The sequence below is a fragment of the Lampetra fluviatilis genome, chromosome 72, assembly GCF_964198595.1.
Source record: "Lampetra fluviatilis chromosome 72, kcLamFluv1.1, whole genome shotgun sequence".
NCBI lineage: Eukaryota > Metazoa > Chordata > Hyperoartia > Petromyzontiformes > Petromyzontidae > Lampetra > Lampetra fluviatilis.
In genome coordinates, this window is record NC_136346.1 from 913241 (window position 1) to 928893 (window position 15653).

Genomic DNA, 15653 nt, shown 5'->3' on the forward strand with positions numbered 1-15653 from the left:
TTAAATAACCTAGTAAAATATCGAAATGTAATGTAATACAACACAGAGGGTCGATCAACACACAATTAACGCATAGCCTGGTTGATTACGTATTTCAAAGATTGCTAAGTTAGAATTTAAGTGTGAACATTCCAAAGAAAGGACACAGGCAGAGAGAACAAGTAGTCAGAGAGAGAGAAAAAAAAGAAGATAAGTTTAAAACTTCCCCGTAGAAGTGGTTCAATCTTAATTTTAGAACTTTCGTGACTGCAGGAATTATTATTTGTTTCTTTCGGTTAAGTCACGTCTAAAGATAAAATAATAAATTACCTGTGTTGCTCTCTCTATGTATCTTGGTGATATCTGTCTGCTAATATGTCTGTCTATAGTTTTCTGGTTAGATTTTATGTCGCTATTTCATTATACCTGATGATGATTGCTTGTGTTGCAATCGAAACGTCGTATTCTATTATTTAATTTAATTTATTATTTTATCTTTAGACGTGACTTAACCGAAAGAAACAAATAATAATTCCTGCAGTCACGAAAGTTCTAAAATTAAGACCGATTGGAGGAGTGGGCGGTGCCACTTATAAAAAGGGAGGGGCGGGGCTACGAAATGGGGGAGGGAATTCAGGAGGTGACGAGTCTCTGAGCCGGCCATGACGAAGGGTCGTTGCCCGAAAAGTCTCCCCCCCCCCCCGTCAAAGTGGAGTAGTGGTGGTGGTGATGGCGGCGTTTCGAGTGCTCCGTCTTGGCTGTGCATTCACTTGCCAGTTGTAGACCCCCACCCACCCACTCAGCCACGCTCCGCGTTCGACGTTTCGCGCTCCGCCTCTCTCCCGCGGTGTGATCCGGGAGATGTTCACTGCCTCGCCTGGTGTACAGGAGGTCGTGTGTAAGGTGTGTGTGTGTAGTGTGTGTGTGTAGGTGTGTGTAAGTGTGTGTGTGTAGGTGTGTGTTTAAGGTGTGTGTAAGTGTGTGTGTGTAAGTGTGTGTGTGTAGGTGTGTGTTTAAGGTGTGTGTGTGTAGGTGTGTGTGTGTAGGTTTGTGTGTGGCCTCAAGGTGCACATGGCCTGGCACAAGCGTCGTGGTGACGTCACCGCCACTTACTGGCGAATGGCGGTTGTGTGTAGGTGTGTGTGCCGGTGTGTGTAGGTGAGTGTATGTAGGTGTGTGCAGGTGTGTGGTGTGTGTGTGTAGGTGTGTGTGTGTGTGTACGTGCTGCTCATTCAGAGGAGGAGTTGGAGGCGCAGCTGCTGAAACTGGAGCGTGCCAATAAGAGGTGGGGCCTTACCATCAGCCCCACCAAAACTAAGCACCTGCCTGGGTATTTTGTACCATCGGACACTCCACCCCCACAACTCCCAATCGGTGATGGGGCAGTTGTGGAGAAAGTGGAGAGTTTCCCATACCTTGGCAGTGTGCTTATAACCGGGCTCCGGTTCAACAACAGAGGTCTCACTCCGAATCAGTAAGGCAGAAATATATTTTCATCGGTTGTGTAACGCTGTGTGAAAGCTACCTGGTCTGTCGCTCCGCACGAAGCTTCGGGTCTTCTCGGCCATGGTCATTCCCTCGCTTCTCTACGCTTGCGAAACGTGGACCCCCCTAATGGAACATCTTCGCCGGTTAGAAACATTTAGGCTGGCCTGCCTACGATCCATCCTGGATTTAACCAGGCTGGATTGTGTGAGGAGCTCACAAATCCTTGAAAGATCTGGACAAAGTCCCATCGGTGAGCTCCTCTGGCAGGCAAGGCTGCGTTGGCTGGGTCATGTAGCCCGCATGCCCAGCCACCGCATTCCTAAACAGCTCTTGTTTGGCCGGATAGAGAGGGCTAAACGGGCTCGGCACTGGCTAGAGAAGAGATGGAGCTGATGTGGTCCAGGAGGATGTGGAGCTGAGTGGACTTGCCGATGACTGGTACCAGCGATGTCAAGATCGGCCTCTGTGGAGGAGGCTCGTGAAGGACACTGCTACTGGGCAAGTTGGAGGCAGTCGCCTTGCAGCAACAGCGGAGGAGCGACGCTCACAACAACGAGCGGAGCGCCGGGTGGCTAAAGCACAGCAAGTTGGTACAGTAGGGGGCACAGGTGGTGTATCAGCCAGTCGTCTCAGTCGACCAGTGGTACCTGGGTCTGCCCCGTGATCTCCTCCCAACCGGCGTTCGGCACTTCACGTGGCCTCAACGTGCACATAGTCTGGCGCAAGCGTCGTGGTGACATCACCGCCACTTAGTGGTGAATTGGCGGTTGTTGTGTGTGTGTCGGTGTGTGTATCAGTGTGTGTAGGTGTACATGTTCCGCGTTATAACGAGGGCTTACCAGAGGTGGTAATAAGGGGGATAAGTTATGAGATTCTTGGGATTAATAGGACAAGATAGCAATGATCTTAGCATTTGTGTCAGCGACCAGATCAGTGCATCACTCTTGACCACGAGTCTCGTGTCATTCTCAGACCGCACCTCCGATTAGCACCGTTGGCTACGTACGGTGCAAAATAAGTTCAGCATACATACTACATACTACACTTCTATACACTATACACTACACTATACACTACTATACACTACACTATACACTGCACTATACACTACTATACACTGCTATACACTACACTATACAAACGTATCATACACACCGAAGACTCCGGGCTGACCGAGCAAGGGATCTGCAGGAGGAGATCCTCTCGGCTGTGAGATGTCGCGTAGAGGGGACGACGGATCACGAGGACAGGCTCCTGCTGCTGCTGCTGCTGGTGAGTAGTCCTCTAGCTGCACCTAGCCTGGCGCTAGCGGCCGTGGTGGTGGTAGTGACGGTCCCCGCTAGCGAGCGGCGCTTGTTGCTGGGCGCTGTCTCTGCGTTTGCTTCCTTCCCGCTGCAACCTCACGGAGAGAAGCAGCGGCGGTGCTTGAGTCTCTCACTGCACTGGGTTCCTCTTGGGACAGGAGATGTGGAGGAGGTGGAGGAGGTGGAGGTGTTCCCTTCTCTACCCGTGGAGCCGCTCGTGAAGCGAGAGGAGGAGGAGGAGGAGCCGGGCGGTGGGACGTGGCCACCCGTAAAGGTGGAAAGAGACGACGCTGATGACGGTGAGTGACCTCCCCTGTTCACATCCTTCTGGGGGCTGAACTTTGAGCAACTATTTCATCATCTGAAAGCTTTTCGGCTCTGGCAACGGAAAATAACGTTGCCCTGTTCATTTCCTCACAATCCATCATGCTGCGTGCGCATTGAAAACTTTTCTAAACGTAAAAGCTCATTTCTTTAGAACATTCTTTTTGTGTTTAGTTTGTTGTCCTTCCCCCTCACCTCCGACGAGCATGGTCGGCTCCGTACGGCGGTGCGAAAGTAGTTCAACGCGCACGCACGTAGACGCGCATGGAGAGAAACCATAGACTCGCACGGGGACCCACAGACTTACACGTGCACTTTGAAATAATCGAGATTGAAAACGAATTTACTTCGAACTGCTTGTTGTTGTGTTCAGTTTATTGCTTTAGAGCACGGTCGGCTATGTACCGTGTGAAAAATGTGTGAAAGAAGTTCAACACACACGCACATACATCGTGAACAATGTTGTCTCGTGCGTACATTTGTACAGAGCTCAACTCTTAATGTTTCGTCTCCTAGGTCAAGACCCTGACATTCATTTGAAAGAAGAAGAAGACTCTCAGTCTGAAGGAGAGGACCCAAGCAGCGGAGAAGAAGACCTTCAATTTGATGAACGAGACCTTCATTCTGATGAAGACGATGGTCACGTTGAACAGACCGGTGGCTCCAGAGGGAGGCTTTGGCGAGAATCATGGATCCCGCGAAGAGATGGGGCGACTTCGTCGGACGTGGCGGAGATTGAGGTGGTCCTGGAGGACGACAGGAGCCGTAAGAATTCACCGATCGACCAGAAGGCCCGCGACGAAAAGATGTCCCACCGGTGCTCCCTGTGCGGCAAGGGATTCTCCTGCCCGTCGCGCCTCAAGAGCCACACGATGACACACACCGGAGAGCGGCCTCTCGAGTGCTCCGTGTGCGGGAAGGGTTTCCGAAAGTCGTCGGCCCTCAAGAGCCACGCAATGATCCACACGGGGGAGAAGCCGCACAAGTGTCCGTTGTGCGAGCACAGCTTCATCCAGTCTTCCGCCCTCAAGAGGCACATGATGAAGCACACGGACGAGAGGCCGCACTGGTGCTCGGAGTGCGGCAAGGCCTTCACCGACTCGTCGACGCTCAAGAGCCACCTCCTGATCCACACGGGCGAGAAGCCGCACGAGTGCCCGACGTGCGGCAAGGCCTTCGCGCACCTCTCCAACCTCAGGAGCCACGTCAAGATCCACACGGATGAGAAGCCGCACCGCTGCCCCGTGTGCGAAAAAGGCTTCGCGGAGGCGAAGTCGCTTAAGAATCACATGATGAGCCACACGGGAGAGAAGCCGTACAGGTGTCTGTTGTGCCAGATGGGCTTCGTGCAGCCGTCTGCTCTCAAGAGGCACATGATGAAGCACACGGACGAGAAGCCGCACAAGTGCTCCGTGTGCGGCAAGGCCTTCACGGACTCGTCGACGCTCAAGAGCCACCTCCTGATCCACACGGGTGAGAGGCCGCACGAGTGCGCGACGTGCGGGAAGACCTTCGCGCACCTCTCCAACCTCAGGAGCCACACGAAGATCCACACGGGCGAGAAGCCCCACCGGTGCCCCGTGTGCGACAAGTGTTTCATTGAGGCGAAGTCGCTTAAGAATCACGCGAAGACCCACACGGGCGAGAAGCACAAGTGTGATTCGTGTGAGAAGACTTTCACGCATTTGTCGACGCTGAAGAGTCACAAGATGTCCCACTCGGATGAGAAGCCGCACAAGTGCGCGTTGTGCGAGAAGGAGTTCGTACACTTGTCAGCGCTGAGGAACCACACGATGACTCACACGGGCGAGAAGCCGCACCAGTGCCCAATATGCGAGAAGTTCTTTGTGACCACTTCGGCTCGTGATCGCCACATGAAGACCCACAACCTGCAGAAGCCGTACAAGTGCTTCGTGTGCGGGAGAAACTTTGTAGATCCGGCGAACCTTAACTTTCACATCAAGTGTCTTAATCACTACGAGTCTTGAATCCAAGTACGAACCGTTTAACGTTCAATAGCTCCGCTTTAAATCCTTGATTTCTTGAGGTGTGACAGATGTAGAGAAGGGTAACGGACGTTGGGGGGAAGTAAAACTACTGGAGGCAATAGAGGCTCGGATAGTCTTCTTCTTTCTGATAGCATTTTTGGGAATTGCAACAGATTACAAATTGATGTCGAGATCTCCCTCGGCAGGTCAGATCCCTCGTTGGAGGATTGTGAGGATCGCTGACGATGGATTTCTGCAACAGGGTTGGTTGTTTTGCCCCAAGGCTTCCCTCCATCGTGCTTCGGTGGACTTCTTATCGTCGTGGAGGTTCTTCGCATACCTGCCAAAACGGTTTTTCTGTATTCGAGCCGCCGGTGGTGGTGGTGGCTGCTTATATAGGTAAGAAAGGGGGGAGGGGCAAGGGTGGAGAGAGAGAGGGGGGGGGGAGGAGAGCGCTGCGTGAGCGCTCGGGGGGGAGAGGGCGACCTCTCCCACCTGATGATGATTGCTTATGTTGCAATCGAAACGTCGTGATTTGTTGTATTTTATTTCTAACTACGTGACTTTACCAAAAGAACCAAATAGTATGGATTCCTGCAGTCACGAAAGCTTCAAATCAAGATTGAGAATAATGAATTCTAAATATATGGCTCTCACTCATTAACACCATTCATTCAATCCATTCATCATCATTTACTTTGAGAATAATTAATTATTCTCATTATATGGCTCCCACTCATTAACACCATTCATTCAATCCATTCATCATTTCCTGTCATCCATTTGGCTTTCACCAAATTCAGACATCGCAGATTTTTTTTCCCCCCCATTGCTTCTTGCCTTCTATTTGATTAACCTCGTCTCCACCGTTACATTTGTTAATTATCTGTAACGTGCCTTGGTCAAGGCGCTATATGAATTCCGTCAAGATAAGGTCAGATGGCAGCAGCCAAACAATCTAAACGCGTGATGTTGTTCCTAAATATGGAGGGGGGAAAAGCGGAGAGACCCGGAGAACAATCCACTCGACCACCCCGGGCAGAGATAGAGAACACGACGACTATACAGCAGCAGGTGTCATCAGGGTCCGGGATCGAACCCACGACTTCCTGCGTAGCGGACGAGCGAGATAACGTCTCGCGTGAAGGAGAGCTTTTGTGTTTTTTTAAGTAAGTCGAATTCGTTGGCTGTCTGATTGTCTGCAAGGTGATCTTTCTAAACTATTGAAAATTTCACTTTTTTGTTTTACTAGCTGCTTTGTAACTATTTTTCAGAAGCGACCTGGCTGGGGGCCGTCCATAAATGACGTCACGCGATTTTGGACGATTTCTGACCCCCCCCCCTCGTCACACGGCGTCACAAAAAGTCAGACCCCACCCCCCTCACAGGACAGCAGGTTGCCCACCCCTGGTCTAGAGACACTTGGACCAGGCAACGTATGCTGCGAAAGAAGTTAAACATACATACACTATACACTACACTATACACTACACTATACACTGCACTGCACTATACACTATACACGACAGCGCACTTCCGACTAGCACGGTTGGTTATTTACGGTGCGAAAGCAGCTCAACGTAGATGTGTAGCGCTGTAAATGGGCTGCGGGCACTTACCTGCAGTAGCAGACAGGGCCCATCAGGGGCAGTACCTCGCACCGGCAGAGGGGTCGCTACGTTCCCCAACCCCAAAGCAGGAGGGGGCTACGGGGTTTCCTGGTATCCCCCGAGACCCCACCCCTGGAACTCTCTGGAAGGAAGGCGTAGCCAGGGGCTGACACGCCTGGGAGCTGTATAAAAGCCGGACCTCTGGACGGGTCCGGTGCCAGTTGAAGACTGAAGCCCAGCTAGCCAGGACCCTGGAACTCGCCTGACCCGCCGTCCTTGTAAGGGCCGGGTCTGAGTGGGCCAGTGGTCTCGCCTAGGTCACCCCTAGTCAGAGGACCCAGAGACCGTGGCCCCAGTAGTGGGGCACGTCAGTCCGGAGGCGGTAGCTCCTTAGGCAGCGGGTGAAGGGGCCGGAACCCCTTCAAGTGTTAGGGGTTCGCTACGCGCTGTATCGTAGCTGTGTGTTAATAAACGTGTTGCCCCAAACGTTCGTCTCCACCGTCGTGAAACCCATCACTACAGATGCAACTGCAAGGCATCGCCACGTCTGCACGAAGGGCTCGTGCTGCAGCGTCTTTTGAAACTGGTTGGCCTGCACCAGAGCTGGTTTGCGACCGTGGCCTGGCGTGGTGGGGAGCTTTTAATATTCTCGAGTGTGGGTTGGGTGGGTGTGGATGTTGGCTGGGTTATGTAGCCAGCATGCCCAGCCACCGCATGCCTCAACAGCTTTTGGTCGGCCAGAAAGAGGGGGCTAAACGGGCGCGGCATGGGCTGGAGAGGTGATGGAGTGATGGGTGAGTGAGTGGGTGTGTGTGTGAGTGGGTGGGTGAGTGAGTGAGTGGGTGAGTGAGTTGGTGTGTGGGTGAGTGAGTGGGCGAGTGAGTGAGTGAGTGACACGGGCTAGAGAAGAGATGGAGTGATGTGGTACAGGTCTACAGGAGGATGTGGAGCTGAGTGGACTTGCCGATGACTCAAAGAATACCACACGTCCATACGGAGTACAGCTGATTCAATACGGGCAAAACAAAAACGTTCGTCTATTTGTTTGGGCTATGATAAGGTAGGGCACTGACAGAGACCCATAGAGATAGGGACCCATAGAGATAGACGATGCCCATAGACATACATAGAACCCTATAGATATACATAGAGACCCATATAGATAGAGATACATAGAGACCCATAGAGATACATAGAGCCCTATAGATATACATAGAGTCCCATAAACACCCACAGAGATACATAGAGTCCCATAGAGACCAACAGATATACATAAAGACCCACAGGGATACATAGAGACCCATAGAGATAGACAGAGACCAATAGAATCTCATAGAGATACATAGAGACTCATAAATAGAGACCTATACAGATACATAGAGTCCCATAAAGATACATAAAGACCCACAGAGATACATAGAGACCCATAGAGATACATAGAGTCCCATAAAGACCCACAGATATACACAGAGACCCACAGGGATAGTAACAACAACAGCGTGCAGCGTGTCAGTGCTTCGGCTTGGCTCGCATCCATCGTTCCGTGTTGAGTCGTGGTTGTTGTAACATCCACAGACCACTCTCGTTTCCCACCACCCTCCCCCCACCACCCCCTCCCCCCACGTTGCGCCCCCCCGCCCCGCCCCCCAGGGCGCGCTCCGTCTCCCGCGGGGAGGTCCCCGCTCCGTGCGGGGGGGAAGCCGCCAGCTGCTCCTAGGGCCCCCGCCCCCCCCGGAGCCAGGTTCGCGACCCTCCCGAGCCTCCTCCTCTTCCTCCTCTTAATCATCCTCATCCTCCTCCTCCTCTTAATCATCCTCCTCCTCATCCTCTTGCTCCTCCTCATCCTCTTCCTCCACTTCCTCATCCTCTTGCTCCTCCTCATCCTCTTCTCCTATTGCTCCTCCACTTCTTCCTCCTCTTCCTCATCCTCTTCTTAATCATCCTTTTAATCCTCCTCTTGCTCCTCATCCTCTTAATCATCCTCATCCTCTTGCTCCTCCTTCTCTTACTCCTCTTCCTCTTAATCATCCTCCTCCTCATCCTCTTGCTCCTCCTCCTCTTACTCCTCCACTTCTTCCTCCTCTTGCTCCTCCTCATCCTCTTCATCCTCCTCTTAATCATCCTCTTGCTGCTCCTTCTCTTCCTCCTCCTCATCCTCTTGCTCCTCCTCATCCTGTTCATCCCCCTCTTGCTCCTCCTCCACTTCTTCCTCCTTTTGCTCCTCCTCATCCTCTTCTTAATCATCCTCTCGATCCTCCTCCAGATCCTCCTCCTCCCCCCGATCTCCTTCCCAATCTTCTTCCCCATCCTCCTCAAGATCCAACCACTTCCTCCTCTTCCCGATCCTCGTCCCAATTGGCCATTGTGAATCCACGCCCCTCAAAGTTGATCCGAGAGGAGCCCTCCGGGTCTCTGCTGTGGCCAGGAGATGTTAACTACCTCGCCGGGTACACAGGAGGTCGTGGATTCGATCCCGACCCCGACAATGCCCACTGCTGTATATTTGTGTGGAGCGAGGAGATGTTGACGACCTTGCCGGGTGTACAGGAGGTCGTGGGTTCGATCCAGATCCTGACGATGCCTGCTGCTATATATTTGTGTGGAGCTAGATGTTGACTACCTCGCCGGGTATGCAGGAGGTCGTGGGTTCGATCCCGACCCCGACGATGCCTGCTACTGTATATTTGGAGTCTGTGTGTCTTTCTTCCCGTGGTGAGATGTTAACCACCTCGCCTGGTCTGCAGGAGGCCGTGGGTTCAATCCCGATTTTTCTCCATCGCGCGAGCACGTCTGAGCGAGCGCGCGGGCGAGGCTCCTCCGACCCCGAGACTCCGGCCTCACGGAGCGAGGGAGGCGGCAGGAGGAGATCCTCCCGGCCGTGAGATGTCGCGTCGTAGAGGGGCCGACGAGCCACGCCGAGACGCTGCCGCTGCTGCTACCGGTGAGTAGTCCTCTAGGTGCACCTAGCCTGGCGCTAGCGGCCGTGGTGGTGGTTACGTACCCGGCTTGCTGCCACATATTTGGAGTCTGCGTCTCTCTTCTCTCGCTGTCCCCGTGGTCGTGTGGATTTGTCTCCGGGTCTTCCTCCGGTTTTGCCCCTCCGCATTTTAGAATCAACATCACACAGAGACACAGCCTCATTACAGAGAGACCCGTAGCCTCATTACATAGAGACCCATAGCCTTATTATTCGGAGGTGCGGTGTAGTGTATAGTATGTAGGGTATAGTACTGTAGTCTATAACACATTCCTGCGGAGGGAGCTGGTAGGAACGTTGGGTTGCTCGGTCAATGGCCAGGGTCAACGGCGGCGTGGTGTATTCCTCAAATATGGCCGACTGTGAGGGCGGGCACAAGCCGGCGTGAGTAGGTTAAACGTTGAGTTTTATAAGGGCACCACGGGGTGACCAGCACCTCCCCACCCAGCCCCACCCCTCCCACCCCTCACCCAGCCCCACCCTCCCCACCCAGCCACTCCCCACCCTCCCCTCCCCACCCAGCCCCTCCCCAACCTCCCCTCTCCACCCAGCCCCACCCCTCCCATGCACGACGGACAGACACAATAATCCCCTGTGGGCTGGTGTAACCAGGAGGTTCCTACCAGTGTAGTGTATAGTAGTGTATAGTATAGTAGTGTCGTGTATAGTGTAGTGTATAGTCGTGTAGTGTACAAGTAGTGTATAGTGTAGTGTATAGTATAGTGTAGTTTGTAGTGTAGTATGTAGTGTGCACCGTATAGTGTAGTGTATAGTGTGCCAACCGCGCTAATCAGTGCGTGGTTGGCACACTACACTATACACTATGTGCTGCACTACACGCCCTGATCATTTAAATCTCAACCACAATCATCCATCCTATTTGCGACTGTGTAAGGGGGGGGTGATCCGCGTTGTTCGTTCGCGATCCAATCGCATGACGGGCGGCATCAGCCGGAGTCTCCTCGCTCTGTTGCCGTTGCACAATGGGACAGGCCGGGCGGGGCCCTCGCCTCCGGAGCCGTGTGCTGAGCAAACGGACGAAGCGGGGTCTGGGCACGAGGGGTGGCGGCCGGTGAAAACGGAGAGGGAAGAAGACGCCCCCTGCGACCACGGTGACGACGGCGGTGAGTCGGGATGCCTCTCCGCGTGAAAGGTGGGAAGTTGAATTCCTGTCGGTAGGTGGCGTCTGGAAAAGGAGGCAACGACGGACGTGTCGGTGGTCCGTGACTTGGCGGAGAAGGCAGATCTGGCTGTCGCCTGATGAAGCTGGTTGTGATTACTGGTGAAATGTTGTACTCAGATTGTAAATGTTGTTGCTTGGCTCTCCAACGCACCGGTGTGCTGTACTAATACACTACACTATACACTACACTACTATACACTACACTACTATACACTACACTATACACTACTATACACTACACTATACACTACACTACTATACACTACACACTCATGCTGTACTCGTGACGAATTGGCACGTTCTGTTTACGTGACAACTTTTACAAGTTGGCTGTGTCGGGTGGTGGTGGGTTTTAACGACACATTTATATATTTACGCGGTCTAACCCAAGCCTACCTGTTAAACAGACAGAACTGTCTATAGCCTATACAAAAAACTAGAAACTGGATGAAAATTAAGATTAGGTGTTTTTTTTACACTTTTTGGCTGTGGTTGCATGGTTTTGTCTCCAGGTCGTCTGGTTTTCCCTCCAACATTTAGAATGAACGTCACGCATTTAGAGCATTTGGCCGCTGCTATAAATTTCCACGTGATGATGATGATGATATCAGCCACTTCGATGAGCTGCTATCATTTGTGCCAGTCAGACGAGCTACACAGTAGCTTGGTGAGGCCTTAGTTTAAAATAGATATTGTGGAGAAGATTAGCGGTGCGGAGAGGTCATGGCAACAGATGCCTGTTCGGACCGAGAGTCGTAAGTTCGACTGCGGCACGATAGATGGCGGTGGTGGCATCTACATCTGCAGAACATGAAGAACCAGTGGCATCTGCGTAACGTGAAGAACCAGTGGCATCTACATCTGCGTAACGTGAAGAACCAGTGGCATCTACATCTGCAGAACGTGAAGAACCAGTGGCATCTACATCTGCAGAACGTGAAGAACCAGTGGCATCTACATCTGCAGAACGTGAAGAACCAGTGGCATCTACATCTACAGAACGCGAAGAACCAGTGGCATCTACATCTGCAGAACGTGAAGAACCAGTGGCATCTACATCTGCAGAACGTGAAGAACCAGTGGCATCTACATCTGTAGAACGTGAAGAACCAGTAGCATCTACATCTGTAGAACATGAAGAACCAGTGGCATCTACATCTGTAGATCGTGAAGAACCAGTGGCATCTACATCTGCAGCATCTCGCCAGACAAGTGACCGCCCCTCCTCAGACGACGGAGCCTCTGACGATCCCCTCGTCGCTGACCGTGCCGCAAGGACTCTCGCGCAGTTCTAAAGCGACACGGTCAGCGGCGGCGCCGGGGGGTTTAATGATGCAACGTTTGTACGCTCGCGCGGCTCAACGCTGAGTGACGTTTCGCGTCTCTCTCTCTCTCAGCTCGCGGAGCCGAGGTTCGGATCAAGGAGGAGGAGGAGGAGAACGTCGCGAGCGACGGGGGAGCCCCGGAGAGTCCGGCCACCGACGATGACGGTGGCCGTGCTGGGAAGCGCGGAGAGGTACTGCGGCTACCGTGGGGAGACCGAGCTGCTGCCATTGCTGCTGCTGCTTCGGCTCCTTCGGACGCAGCGGAGATCGAGGTTGTGGTGGAGGATGACGGCGACGGTAAGTCGGGGCGTGGTAGGGGCGTGGTTGGAGCTTGGTAGGGGCGTGGTAGGGGCGTGGTCGGAGCTTGGTAGGAGCTTGGTAGGGGCTTGGTAGGGGCGTGGTAGGGGCGTGGTCGGAGCTTGGTAGGGGCGTGGTCGGAGCTTGGTAGGGGCGTGGTAGGGGCGTGGGAGCGGTGCGGTAGGGGCGATGTATGGGAAGGTGCGGATAGAATAGCGGCGGATTAAAGGCGTCATTTTTTTTCATGTTCACCATCCACCACTCAATTGTGAGTGGATCTCGTCCATTGCTCCTTTAAAATGAGTGAAGGCGGCGGCGGAGCGTTCGTGACGGCAGTCGATTGGTTTGGGATTCGTGAGCGCTCGCCACGCCTGCCCAGATCTTCGGTGGCCGCCATCGGTGCATCGGGTGGCCGCACCAGCCGCGTGCCCTGGCCCCGATTCGGTCGACGGTCGACCAATCGGCTGCGTGGGAGGTTGAGGGCCGGGGGTGCGGGAGGTTCGGCCGACTACGGGAAACGTCGCTCGCAGTCCGCGCTCTCGGCTTCATTCGTATTCTGGGTCGCTTATTGCGAAACCGTTGATTGTGTCTCCCTCCCTCCCGTCCCCTCCCGTCCCCTCCCTCCCCTCACCTCCCCTCCCCTCCCTCCCCTCCCCTCCCTCCCCTCCCTCCCCTCCCTCCCCTCCCTCCCCTCCCTCCCCTCCCTCCCCTCCCTCCCCTCCCTCCCCTCCCTCCCCTCCCTCCCTCCCTCCCCTCCCTCCCTCCCTCTCTCCTCCCCTCCCTCCCCTCCCTCCCCTCCCTCCCTCCCCTCCCTCCCTCCCTCCCCTCCCTCCCCTCCCCTCCCTCTGCCTCCCACGCGGCCCCCCCTTTTACAAAACAAGGTTACTCGGCGGGCCTGGCGTTCTCGGCGGCGGTGGCGGCGGCGGCCGCGGCGAAGAGGAAGCGTGTCGTGCTGACCATCGAACAGAAGTTCGAGATCCTCTCGCGCATCGAAACGGGCCACACGAGGGAGAGGATCGCGGCCGACTTCGGCATCGGCAAGAGCACCGTCACGTCCATCAAGAAGGCGGAGGCGAGCCTCAAGTCGTTCGTCGAGTCCACGGAGTCCTTCACCTCCTGCAGGCAGAGGAAGATCATGCGCGGCGCCCAGGACCACCAGCTGGACAGCGCCGTCTTCACGTGGCTCGTGCAGAGGCGGAGCGAGGGCCTGCCCGTGTCCGGCCCCATCGTGAGCGACAAGGCCAAGCAGCTCAACGCCATCCTGGGCGGCGACCCCGACTTCAAGGCGTCGACCGGCTGGCTGAAGCGCTTCCAGCAGCGCCACGGCATACGGCAGCTCTGCTGCGCTCAGGGCGGGCGGCTCACTGCCGCCGCTGCCGCCGCTGCTGCGGCCGCTGCCGCGGCGGCTGCCGAGGCGGAGGAGGAGTGGACGCGTTGCGACGGAGGCGAGCCCGGCTACCGCATCCTGGCGGACGAGGACATCGACGCCCTGGTGACGGAGACCGAAGCGTCGGGGCGTGCGGCAATGGACGAGGAGGAGGAGGGGGGCGTGGAGGAGGACTTCAATGGCGAGGAGGAGGAGGAGGAGGACGAGGTGGCGGAGAGCCCCGGCTGCGGCGTCTCGCACGCCGAAGCCGGCGAGTGCCTCCGGAGGGCGCTGCGCTGGCTGGAGCGGCAGCCCGAGGCTCGGCCGGTGCAGCTGGCGCTGCTGCGGTCGCTGGTCGGCATGGCCGCCGAGAAGGAGAGATCGCCGGGCGGGGGGGCGAACGGAGAAGCGTTGACCAAATAGAGAAAGAGACCTTCGATCCGTGGTTCGATCCCCCCTCACCCCCCTTGCCCCCCTCCCTCCCCTCGCCCCCCTTGCCCCCGTCCGCCCCCCTCGCCTCCCACGCCCCCCGACGAAGCTCGTCACGTTGAACCAAGGCGTTATTATTTATTGACGTGCCAGTGATCGATGTATTTATCGAGATCCGACCAATAAAGCTCCACCCCCCCACCGCCCGTGCCCGGCGGCTTACAAGAACCGTTCCCTTGCGACGGAATTCGGCGGCGTCAGACTCCAACATGGAACCGATGTCTCATTATCACATCCACCAGCACCACCACCTGCTAGTACTGGACACACCGAAAGCGGCTTCGGCCCGGGGCGTTTCTTGCACCCGGAGCCTGCGAAAGACGACGACAACAACGGGGTGACGTGGATCGTCGGATAACCGCGTGTACTGTACACGAATAACCGCGTGTACTGTACACTGATAACCACGTGCTCTGTACACGGATAACCGCGTGTACTGTACACGGATAACCGCGCGTACCGTACACGAATAACCGCGTGTACTGTACACACGGATAACCGCGTGTACTGTACACACGGATAACCACGTGTACTGTACACGGATAACCGCGTGTACAGTACACACGGATAACCGCGTGTACTTTACACACGGATAACCGCGTGTACAGTACACGGATAACCGCTCACACTGTACACGGATAACCGCTCGCACTACACGAATAAACGCGTGTACTGTACACGGATACCCACGTGCACTGTACACGGATAACCCCTTGTACAGTACACGGGTGGCCACGTGTACAGTGCTCCACACGTATGCAGCGTGTAGAGCGATGCCATTTTAATTCGGAGGAAAGTTGACGACACTTTTTTCCCCGTTTAAAGACTGACGCTGCAACAACATCCCTCTCCCTCTGAATGCGGCGAGTCGCGCTTGCTGTTTTAATAGTAATCACCATTATTATTAGAAGTTAAAGCAACCCCGACGAAGATACACGTGGAGATTGTTTTAGTGTGTGGACATCGCTCTTTGCTGTAAACGACGTTAAATCAAAAGTTCAAATGTGGCATGCAAACCCAACCCAACTCACCCACACAACACCACAAAGTCTCTCCATTTGGCAGCAAAAAACAACGCGCTAATGTGGACTACAACATTCAATAAGGGCCTGGCACGAGCGTGCTTATCCGCGTTACAAAATCAAACGCGCTCATGCTGGCCGCGGAGACCAACTGACAACATAGCAACGGGCGTCACCTGGCAACGGCGTCACTTAGCAACGGCGTCCCAAGCAAACGGCCGTCCCTGGCAACGGCGTCACTTAGCAACGGCGTCCCAAGCAAACGGCCGTCCCTGGCAACGGCGTCACTTAGCAACGGCGT

At 54.7% G+C, this 15653-nt stretch overlaps 2 protein-coding genes across 2 annotated transcripts; both read left to right on the forward strand.

Moving 5' to 3' along the window:
* Window positions 1-2628: 2628 nt before the first annotated feature.
* LOC144953118 (uncharacterized) lies at window positions 2629-5465 on the forward strand. The gene is made up of 3 exons (XM_078883663.1): window positions 2629-2739; window positions 2930-3070; window positions 3612-5465. Exons 1-3 carry the CDS (start codon window positions 2682-2684, stop codon window positions 5081-5083), a joined length of 1671 nt encoding a protein of 556 aa, XP_078739789.1. The 5' UTR covers window positions 2629-2681; the 3' UTR covers window positions 5084-5465.
* A 2863-nt stretch (window positions 5466-8328) lies between these two features.
* LOC144953128 (uncharacterized) lies at window positions 8329-14785 on the forward strand. Its single transcript, XM_078883684.1, has 5 exons — window positions 8329-8434; window positions 9438-9634; window positions 10663-10794; window positions 12251-12475; window positions 13357-14785. Exons 2-5 carry the CDS (start codon window positions 9577-9579, stop codon window positions 14262-14264), a joined length of 1323 nt encoding a protein of 440 aa, XP_078739810.1. The 5' UTR covers window positions 8329-8434; window positions 9438-9576; the 3' UTR covers window positions 14265-14785.
* The last annotated feature ends 868 nt before the right edge of the window (window positions 14786-15653 follow it).

Coding starts and splice junctions, on each gene's coding strand:
- LOC144953118 (XM_078883663.1), top strand. CDS start 2,682: ATGTCGCGTAGAGGGGACGACGGATCACGAGGACAGGCTCCTGCTGCT. Junction 2,740..2,929: donor TCCTGCTGCTGCTGCTGCTG/GTGAGTAGTCCT, acceptor CTCTTGGGACAG/GAGATGTGGAGGAGGTGGAG. Junction 3,071..3,611: donor AAGAGACGACGCTGATGACG/GTGAGTGACCTC, acceptor TTCGTCTCCTAG/GTCAAGACCCTGACATTCAT.
- LOC144953128 (XM_078883684.1), top strand. CDS start 9,577: ATGTCGCGTCGTAGAGGGGCCGACGAGCCACGCCGAGACGCTGCCGCT. Junction 9,635..10,662: donor CGCTGCCGCTGCTGCTACCG/GTGAGTAGTCCT, acceptor ACAATGGGACAG/GCCGGGCGGGGCCCTCGCCT. Junction 12,476..13,356: donor GGTGGAGGATGACGGCGACG/GTAAGTCGGGGC, acceptor TTACAAAACAAG/GTTACTCGGCGGGCCTGGCG.